This window comes from Leucopleurus acutus (genome assembly GCF_964270905.1).
Source record: "Leucopleurus acutus genome assembly, chromosome: 11".
In the NCBI taxonomy this organism is placed as follows: domain Eukaryota; kingdom Metazoa; phylum Chordata; class Mammalia; order Artiodactyla; family Delphinidae; genus Leucopleurus; species Leucopleurus acutus.
This window is the reverse complement of record NC_139152.1, coordinates 24,606,131-24,616,754: the sequence shown is the minus strand read 5'-3', so window position 1 is coordinate 24,616,754 and position 10,624 is coordinate 24,606,131. Positions and strand designations below refer to the sequence as shown.

General features: G+C 40.7%; 1 protein-coding gene across 1 annotated transcript; it reads right to left on the bottom strand.

Moving 5' to 3' along the window:
- Positions 1-4,692: 4,692 nt before the first annotated feature.
- On the bottom strand, positions 4,693-5,630 carry LOC309968520 (WD repeat-containing protein 82-like; the record flags this gene model as incomplete). The annotated part of the gene is given in 2 exon segments (XM_082849791.1): positions 4,693-5,081; positions 5,084-5,630. Coding segments are annotated over 2 exon segments (936 nt in total).
- Between the last annotated feature and the right edge of the window lie 4,994 nt (positions 5,631-10,624).

The window sequence follows — 10,624 nt, the reverse complement described above, 5'->3', positions numbered from 1 at the left end:
AAGTCACATTTTGTTGATTTATTCTCCTACTGATGGACACCTGGTCTATTTCCAATTTCTGGCTAAGATGAATAGAGCTGCTATAAATATTCGTTTTTTTGTTTTTTTGTTTGTTTTTTTTTTTTTCGGTACGCGGGCCTCTCACCGCTGCGGCCTCTCCCGTTGCGGAGCACAGGCTCCGGATGCGCAGGCTCAGCGGCCATGGCTCACGGGCGCAGCCGCTCCGCGGCATGTGGGATCCTCCCGGACCGGGGCACAAACCCGTGTCCCCTGCATCGGGAGGCGGACTCTCAATCACTGCGCCACCAGGGAAGCCCCTATAAATATTCTTATACAAGTCTTTTTACAGATTAGTCTTTGCTATCTCTAGTAACATCTGAAAGTAAAATTTTTGGGGTCACAGATAGCTGTGTCTTTAGTTTTATACTAAACTTTCAGACCTCTTTTTTTCCAAAGTAATTGTACAGCAATGTAAGAGTGTAAGAAAATTTCAGTTGCTCCATGTCTTCACCAACACTTAATATTGTCAGTCTTTTTAATTTTGGCTTTTCTGGTAGCTCTATTCATTGTGACTTTAATTTACATTTCTTTCCTGACTAATAATGTCAAGCACTTTTGATATGTGCTAGTTGGTCATTCATATACATTATTAGTATAGTGTCTGTTCAAACGTTTTTCCCATTTTTAAAATTGGACTGCTTGTCCTTTTACTATAAAGTTGTATGGTTTCTTTATATTCTAAATGCCAACCTTGTGAATATTTTCTCTAGGCTAGCCTACTCATTTTTGTAGTGGCATCTTTTGTTGTATATCAGTTTTACATTTTGGTAAAATCTAAGTTATCTATCTTACATTATTGAGTCATTGCTTTCTGTGTTCTTTCTGAGAAACCATTGCTTAAAAGAAAGTAATAAATATGTTCTCCTGTTTTCCTTTTAAATTCTAATTAATTTTGGGTGTGGTATGAGAAAGCAGTCAAGACTTCTTTCCTGCATATGGAATCAGTAGTTCCAGCACTATTTGTTAAAAATCCACACTTTGCTCCATCGAATTTCTTTGGCACCTTTGTGGAAAATTGAATGCCTACGTAAGTGTGGGTTTAGTTTGGAGCATTCTATTTTATTTTGTTGATCTATCTCTTTATAGTTTGGCCAATACCATACCGTTTTTATTACTGCACATTGTAGTAAGTCTTGAAATCAGATAATGTATACCCTATAATTTTGTTCTTTTTCAGGCTTTCTTTGAATATTCCAGGTCCATTGCAGTGCCATGTATATTTTATAACCAGCTTTTAAATGTCTACGAAAACCCTGACTGGGATTGTGTTGACTCTATAGATTAACTTGAAGAGAATTAATATCTTTATGATACTGAGTATTCTAATCTATGAACATGATATCTCTCCATTTATTTTGGTCTTCTTTTTATTCTTTCGGCAATATTGTGTTATTTTCAGTGATAACATTCTGCACGCCTTTTGTTAAATTTATTTCTAAAGGCTTTCTGTCATTTGATGTTACTGAAAATGATATGCTACTTTCATTTATTTTATCTTGACACATAAAAAATAAAATTGATTTTTATTTTATTTATTTATTTCTGTTTAAGACAGATAACATGGAAAAAACATTTATATGTTAATTACAAAAAGGACATAAAATTGTATATACAGTAGAATAAGAACTATGTAAACACACCAAAAATCTATGCACAGAAATGTCTAGAGGAGCACTAAACACCAAAAGATTAGCAGTGGTAACATTTGGGTGGCAAACTGATTCTTTTTAAAATTCCCAGATTTTTCTTAATAAGCATTAATTATGATTGCAATGGGTCTTTTCTTAAGAAAAAAAACCAAATACCCCACTGGCTGGTGGTTGAGCAGCGCAGTGTCACTGTCGCATATACATCAGAGGCTTTGGCCCTGACTCTTGAGAGCGTGGTGCGCCCCCCACCCCCAGGAGAGCTTAAGCACCTCTGGCTCCCACTGAGGGTGTCCTTGCAGCCCTGGTGTTCCTCAGCTTCTCTGACCCACAGACTATTTTCTCCCTTAATTCTGCCTTTTCCCACTACCACATCATCTTCGGTCACTTCCAGCTGCATCTTTCCCTCTCCTTCCCAACTCAGGAGCCAGCTCTGCAGCCACAGGTCCCCATAAATAGAAGTGGTGCAGTGCATAATTTCAAAGGACATGGTGCCTCAGCTTGGACACACAGGAACTCAATACAAATCATTTTCCTGCCGATAGACAAGTCATGCGTGGTGGCTGCTCTGGGTACAGATATGTTAATTACTCAGGCTTTCTTGTTAACCTACAGTTCCAAATACTTTCTCTAAACAGTTATTCCTACCATGAATTTTCTACCCTGGAAAGCCAGGGGTGGGCAGTAATAGCTCAGATCACTTGGTTTCTAAAAGTCTCTCCACTCTGAGAATGTAGAGCTATACAGTGTGTGGCACCTCAGAAGCTGCAGATTCTAGCCTATGTCTGGGAAAGATGTATGCCCCTCATTTTTAAGGTTAAGGAACAAGCCAAAAAGTAATTGCTAAAAGAGCAAAACAAAAAAGTAATTGCTAGCAATTCACAGCCTATTCCTGCTGCTGAACAGAGGCAGTAATGGCTTGCTTTCCCCACGAGCAGCTAGGTACTCTTGGGCAAGTCAAACATAACCTTATTGAGCCTGTTTCTGGATCTGCAGGGAATGTGTTACTCGCTTAGACATTTGGGAACTTAGTGAAAAAACATGCCATTTGTCCTGCTCTTAGAAGGCCATTCAGGGGAAAAGGCAATGAGCTACCTGCAGCTCATCTCAACCCCAATCAGGAATCCTCCCTCTCCTAAGAGAAGGCAAGGAAAAGAAGTAAGAAAGCAGACATACCAGCTAAACAGGAGTGACCTATAATTGGCAAAGAAGCCTCAGACAAGCTGAAAATGCTCTGGTTCCAGCATCCTGTCCCCAAATGCTGGGAGCCAGACACAAAAGGCATGCAAAAGTGACTGTCACACACATACAGGCGCAGACAGAGCATCATTGGGCAAAAAGGGAGCTAATACTGCAGAGAAGACGCCAAAGTGTGGCTTGAGGAACACAAGGGAGTCATTCCAAGACCTTCACTTAGCTGCCTTGGGGACAGCAAACACTCAAAAGCTTTGCTTTTGTTCAGTCTCCCAAAGGGAAAAAGGTAATAAGGAAGACTAACACTTGTGGCAAACACTATTAGCAAGGATGCAGTCTTTCTCCTGGGGCAGAGAACTCTATCTCCTTCAGCTGAACTCTGATACTTAAAAAAAAAAATATACACACACACACACACACACACACACACACATGCATACATACATGTATGTATGTATGCACACACATATGTATATATGTATGCACATACACGATATATTTAAATGAAGGTGTACACACACTGTCCTAAAATACAAACAACAGAAATCCCAAGTCATATATAAAAAGGCTAAATATAACATATAACACAAGCCTAGAGCCAGCCCTTGGTTGGGAGCTGGGGAAGGGATGGTATTATCTGGTGACTATGTACACAACTTGTGGTGGACAGGGAAGGCACCAGTATAGACTCACTCCACAATACTGGCCTACAGGAAAGCATGATGTAGGTCATATACCAAAATAGTTGTCCACCTTGCTTTTGTGTACAACCAAACTTGGCAGGCACCCAGAGGACTGTGGGTTTGTTTTGATGACAGGGCACGACATCAAGCTGCTGTTAAACCTCCCAGCCCTAGGAACTCACCTGCTACCCTTCCTCCCTCCCTTTCAGACTCTTGGCCCTTTTTCCAACCCAACACCCAGAGCCTGAGGCACACCCAGATCACCCACCCTCACATGACTAACTTGCAAGCCTTCCTGGAAAGCAAGGTCCTTCTGTTATCTGTCCCTTTCTGATCCTAAGATATATGGAGACATTTCTGTAAATGTTTGGCACCTAAGTAACATGATGGTTGTGGATAATGCCACAATGACACAGGGAGACCCAGTAACAAGACATGCAGGGTGAGGGAAAGGGGCACTGAGCTGCCCTAGCATCTCAAAACCAGAACTGCGGCTTCCTATGCATTTATGTGGGTGGGAGAAGGGATGTGCAGAATTAACTTCATCGACTCCTCAGCAGCAAATACATTCAAAATTGAAGGTGTCTTGAGGGCCCCACTATACCCTAGTCACTCCTCTGGTCACTCCTCTGGAGGAGCTCGGTGCAGTGACAGCTGGAAAATCTGAGTCCCGATTGAATCTGCCACATCAAGAGTCCTTTTTTTTTTTTTTTTTTTTTGCGGTATGCGGGCCTCTCACTGCTGTGGCCTCTCCCGTTGCGGAGCACAGGCTCCGGACGCACAGGCTCAGTGGCCATGGCTCACGGGCCCAGCCGCTCCACGGCATGTGGGATCTTCCCGGACCGGGGCACGAACCTGTGTCCCCTGCATCGGCAGGCAGACTCTCAACCACTGCGCCACCAGGGAAGCCCCAAGAGTCCTTTTGAAGAAGCTTGGCAAAGTAATTTTTTCTTTTGAGCAAATGTGCAGCACATCCTTGGGAAGGCCATGTGGAAGGATGCTCTCCAGCCCAGTCAAATGATCCAATCTCACTATTATCTTAGTTCCCTCTGAGTTTTTTTCCTACCGGCCACCCTCGCTGTACAGAAAACAGCCAAGCACCATGCAGGTCAGTCATCGATGGTGGGCAACCAGAAGGCCATGTTGGAACACGCACTGGCAAAAGTCATGAACTTGGGGTTGACCTGCAAACAGGTGATGGGGCCTGTGTGTTTGCCATCCAACACAGCTACTTTTATACCACTGTCTCCATTCCAGACATGGATCTTGCCATCCTCTGTACCAATCATAATAAACTGCGAGTCTGGAGTAAATGAGGCCTTCAGTGTGATGGCTTTGCTGCTGGCATAACCCCCAAAGTGCATCACCACTCGCTTGACTGCATCGATCAGATGGATGAAGCTGCCGTTGGTGGAGATGAGGATGAGTTTGCCATCATTGCTGAACTTAACTCCTGTCCACTCGCAAGTCCGATCATACTGCGTCTTAAATGTCGCAATGGCCCCTTATGGAAAGAGCGAAGATCATAAAGTTTGACCATTTCAGAATTGACACCTGCAGTAAAGATTAATCCTTCTGGATCAAAAGAACAAACTAGCTTGCCCTGTAGATGCCTAAGACCCTGGCAGTTAGGAGACTGGAGATCCCAGAGCCGAATGGTCTTATGAAGAGACCCAGAAATGAAAGTGTCATCCACAGGTGACATGGACAAGGCCACCACCCTTTTGCTATGTCCAGGAAAGTACCTGATGTATTTGTTGTCATGCAAGGACAGGTAACTGATAGTATCGTCTGTTTTGTTAGGGCTGTAAACAACTGTGTTTGCTGCATGAGAGTATCTGATGAGGTCCACGCCATATTTCTTACTGTACAGGGTTCTCTTTGGTTTGCCCTCCTGGCAGTCACAGAGCACGATGGAGTCGTCGTCGCTCCTCGAGATGACCGTCTCGCTATTGGGGCTGAAGTCGAAGCGGTTAATCTTGTCCGAGTTCTCGCGGAACACCTTGGTGACATGGAAGTTCCGCAGCACGCTGTCGCTCAGCTTCATGGCGGCGAATGCTGGAGATGGTGGCGGCTAAAATGGATTTTTATAATTTAATCTTTGTTCTATGACCTTTCTATTTTTTAAAATTAATATTTATTTATTTATGGCTGCACTTGGTCTTAGTTGCAGTGTGCGGGATCTTCATTGCAGTATGTGGGATCTTTCACTGCGGGGTGCAGGGTTCTTCGTTGGGGAGCATGGGCTTCTCTCTAGTTGTGGCACGTGGGCTCTCTAGTTGTGGCTTGTGTGCTCAGTAGTTGTGGTGTGTGGGCTTAGTTGCTCTGTGGCATGTGGGAATCTTAGTTCCCCGACCAGGGATCGAACCTGCGTCCCCTGCATTGGAAAGCAGATTCTTAACCACTGGGGGAAGTCCCTATTCTATGACCTTTCTAAAGCCATTTACTAGTTGTAGAAATTATTTTGTAGGTTCCTTAGGATTTTCTGTATGCCCAATGATGTCTGAAAATAACATCAGTTTTGTTTCTTCTTTTCCAGTCTACATGCCTGATTTCTCTTATCCTTCTATTACAATTTTAGAATTACATTTCAAAAAATAATGAGTGATGATGGAAGTGGACATCCTGATCTTAGGGGTAAAGAATTAACTTTAAGATTATGTGTAATGTTAGTTGTACAGTTTTTGTACTTGTCCTTCATTAGATTGAGGAGTTTCTTTTCTTTTCTTTTCTTTTTTTTTTTTGTGATACGCGGGCCCCTCACTGTTGTGGCCTCTCCCGTTGCGGAGCACAGGCTCCGGACGCGCAGGCTCAGCGGCCATGGCTCACGGACCCAGCCGCTCCGCGGCATGTGGGATCTTCCCAGACCGGGGCACGAACCCATGTCCCCTGCATCGGTAGGCGGACTCCCAACCGCTGCGCCACCAGGGAAGCCCGAGGAGCTTCTTTTTAACACTTGTTTGCTGAGAGCTTTTTTCATGAGTAGCTGCTGAACTCACTAGCTAATTTTTCTGCAACTATTGAAATGATGATTTTACTCCTTTATTGTGTTAATATGGTGAACTCCACTGATTGATTTTCAGAGATTCAACCAATCTTGCATTTGTGGGATAAACCCCACTAGGACCTGATGTGTTATTCCTTTTATATATTACTGGATTTACTTGTGAAATAGTTTGTTAAGAAATTTTGTGTCTAAATGTAAAATAGATAGCTAGTGGGAAGCAGCCGCATAGCACAGGGAGATCAGCTCGGTGATTTGTGACCACCTAGAGGGGTGGGATAGGGAGGGTGGGAGAGGCAAGAGGGAGGATATATGGGGATATATGTATATGTATAGCTGATTCACTTTGTTATACAGCAGAAACCAACACACCATTGTAAAACAATTATACTCCAATAAAGATGTTAAAAAAAAAGGAAAGAAATTTTGTGTCTATATTAAGAAAGTATATTGTCCTGTAATTTTCTTCCTTCACCTTTTTGGTAATATATTCTTAAGTTGTAATAAGATTTTATTAGCAGATTTATTCCCTCAGCAGATGTCCTCTGGAGGATCAATGGTCAGAATTATATCCTATGTTCACACCATATCAACTAGTGACAAAGGGATGGTTTCCTAAGCTTGATTTAGACTATTAAGGATACACTTCTGAGAGAGGGGCTGCTACTAAAGCTATGTGGAGAGGGTGACTCCCCAATCAAAATCACAAGTTGTTTTGGAGAGGGAAAAGGAACAGCTCTTGCAATACATCCACAAAAGATATTATTACTATCATCCCCTTTGACAGAAGGGGAAAAAATAGTTTAAGAGGTTAAATAGCCAAAGTACACAGCCAGCAAGTAGAAGACCCAAAATTATGGAATAATGAAAACAGTGTGACTACAGGTGCCAAGAAACTTGTTATAACCTAGTCACATCATGAAGTAACTCTGGGACCTGTAACTATTCAGCAAAACTCTCAGGAGCTGTCTCCCCATCTCAAAATTAAGCTCTAAAATAAGTTCTATGAATCACAAATTTCACTCTCAAAGACAGATTTCCATGGCACGTGTCCCCAAATTTTATTGAATTGATTAATGAACCATTTGTGACCTGAAATATCAGGAACTAAATGTCACTATCAATTCTGTTGGAAAATAAAGCAACTAGAATGTTGGTTTTGTGAAAGAAACTTGGAACAAGAAGAACTGAAGTTTGGAAACTGAGTTTACATGATATTCCATCTTCATTTTCTTTTTTAAAGATCTTATGATTTACATAGTTTTAAATTTTCTACTACCTTGTAATTAAATACATGTAAAGAATTGAAGCAACAAAAGACTTAAAGTTATGAAGGAGACATGATGGTAGTGAAAAAACTTAAGCATCACATAGTTTGAATCTTGCTTCTGCCTCTTCCTAAAAGAGTAAGGACAAGTCACTTAACTTACTGACTCTCAGATTCTTCATTAGAAGAGGCGTGAGAAAGTCTGGTGAAGGTTAGAAAAGCTATCTCTCAAAGTTATATAAAAATGATGAGATAATATATGTAAAATTAATAGCAAAATATATGTACAGAGAAGGTGCTCAATAATTGTTTGTCCCTCTCCTAATATTACTTATGAATTATGATTATAAATGTGCTTCCTTGTGAAGTGGATATTCCTAAGCTAGTCTGGATAACTTAGAATGTGTGAGGCTTTGATTACTGTATATTTTGATGAAAACTGAGACTCCTCTCCAAGCCTTAAATTAATCCGGACATAAGAGAGGGGTTAAGGGAGGGAGCTGTAGCAATAGGAATTGCATCTTTATGATTTTCTGTGGTGTGCCTTCCTCCCAGTCTCTTCTGATCCAGGTACTTGAGAACTTCTTCCTTAATGAGGCTTTTCATCTTCTACACAGCTATAATTTTACTCCCAGGAAGATTTACATAGATGTGAAAGAAAAATTCTACCTGAAAGCTTAAGGTCCCAGGTAATAGAGCAAACCTTAACCCTACACGTGGTAACTGAATTTAGGAATTTGGGAAGGCTTATTAATACCCTCCCTAATTCTTCTTCATCCACTGATTTGTGCTTGAATTCTCTGTTTCATTCTTAATAACTTTTTTTTTTTTTTTTTTTTTTTTTTGCGGTACGCGGGCCTCTCACTGTCGTGACCTCTCCCGTTGTGGAGCACAGGCTCCGGATGCGCAGGCTCAGTGGCCATGGCTCACGGGTCCAGCCGCTCCATGTCATGTGGGGTCTTCCCGGACCGGGGCACGAACCCATGTCCCCTGCATCGGGAGGCGGACTCCCAACCACTGCGCCACCAGGGAAGCCCTCTGTTTCATTCTTAATAACTCTTAAATTACATATGTAAAATCTCTGCAGTAACAGTGGAAGAGGTTAACCAGAATTTTGCAATTACCCATGAAACGAGGGGCTACAAGTAGATTTTAAAGAGGATTAAAGGAAAGCTTTAGAACACTGAAGGGGTAGAGTGTGGGAACCAAAGACAAATTTCATCAGGAGTTTTGTCCAGGACTAATCCTTATATGTAACCCATCACAGCAGTTTACACGTTTTCTATTCCTCTGGTAGCCAGTAGTTGAATTGGATTCTTTGCTTCTTTCTTCAAGAGAATAGCTACCAACCAATACACGTTCCTAGCTCATCTTTTATTACTCTCCTATAGAAACCAAGGTGACTTCCTTGCTAGTCTCAAAATATGCTTTATACTTTCTTACTTCTACATGATTGCTCAGAGTATGTCCTACCCAGAAAGCCCTCACTATCCATTGAGATCTTGCTCATTGGTCAGTGCCATTTTCAAATACTCCCTTCTTTGTTCATCTCTCTGTGTCACTAAACATATGTTACCTAGGATGGCAGATATTTTGTTAACAGCTCTATTAAATCATAAGGTACTTTATCTCAGAGAATAACAATTAGCTATCTCTGTAGTATCCTCCACGACAACTTTCACAGTATAGACACTTCATTTTTAATCTATTTGTTTAGTTTTTATTCTATTTGTAAAGTAAATATAGAATAAATTTGTAGCATAAATTAACAAATGGAGTAATTCTGTGCCTTGAAAAATCACTGACCTGAAAAAACTGAAAATTTCCTAAATCCCTTCTAGTACCATCACCAAATGGTATGTATATGATTTGGGGGGAATAGCTCACTTTTGACATTTTGTGTTTGAGTTGTTGCTGTTATTATATTTTAGCGATATCATGGAAAATAATAAATGAAGGACAGTATTCTAGATAGGAAGCAAGAAGTCTGAGCATTGGGCACTAAAATATATGATGGCCAGTAGTTTATTTCATTAACTTTCTCAGAGAGCTAAATTGCTAATCTTGGTTACTTGCTATGACTGATGTTTGTTGGTTTTATTGTAGCAACTTTTCCATCTGTTGATGGCCAGTAGTTAAATTGGATTCTTCTTTCTTTGCCAAAAGAGTGGATGACTTAATAAAAGTGTGGTGTTTCTATATAAAATTAATAATATCTCCTTTTTTTTTTGGTATGTCATTTGCTTCAACCAAGAAGACTCATAGTTAATGTTGCCTGTCCTTCACTGAAAATTAATTCAAAAAAGATCCACCCTAAATGGAAGAGCCACTCTGTCAAAAGACGAGAGATGACCATGGATCAGAGGACTGTTTGTAGTTCAATGGTTTTGAGGTTAATAAAAAGACATGTTATTCCTGAGTCCTGTCAAAGTCTAAAGACATTGCCAATGCACTAAATTGGAGACAGTCTGATAAAATAATTATGAACAAAATATCACTGGGAGACTATCAATTTTTAAAAAAAATTTAATACAAATACGTGGTAATTTTCAATTTTCACTCCCTTTGGAGCATATATATCCTGACACTTTAAAATTTCAAGTGACTTAGGCTTTGCATTTAAAAAAATAGATTCCTTTCTGTTATGTCTCTGATGTAGTTATTTCTCACCCACAGAACCTAGAATTCGATGATTTTCAGGAGCTAGGAATAAAATAATTGTTAAAGATTCTACCAAGGTCCAAAATTGTTCTTGAATTAAAGGGATGCT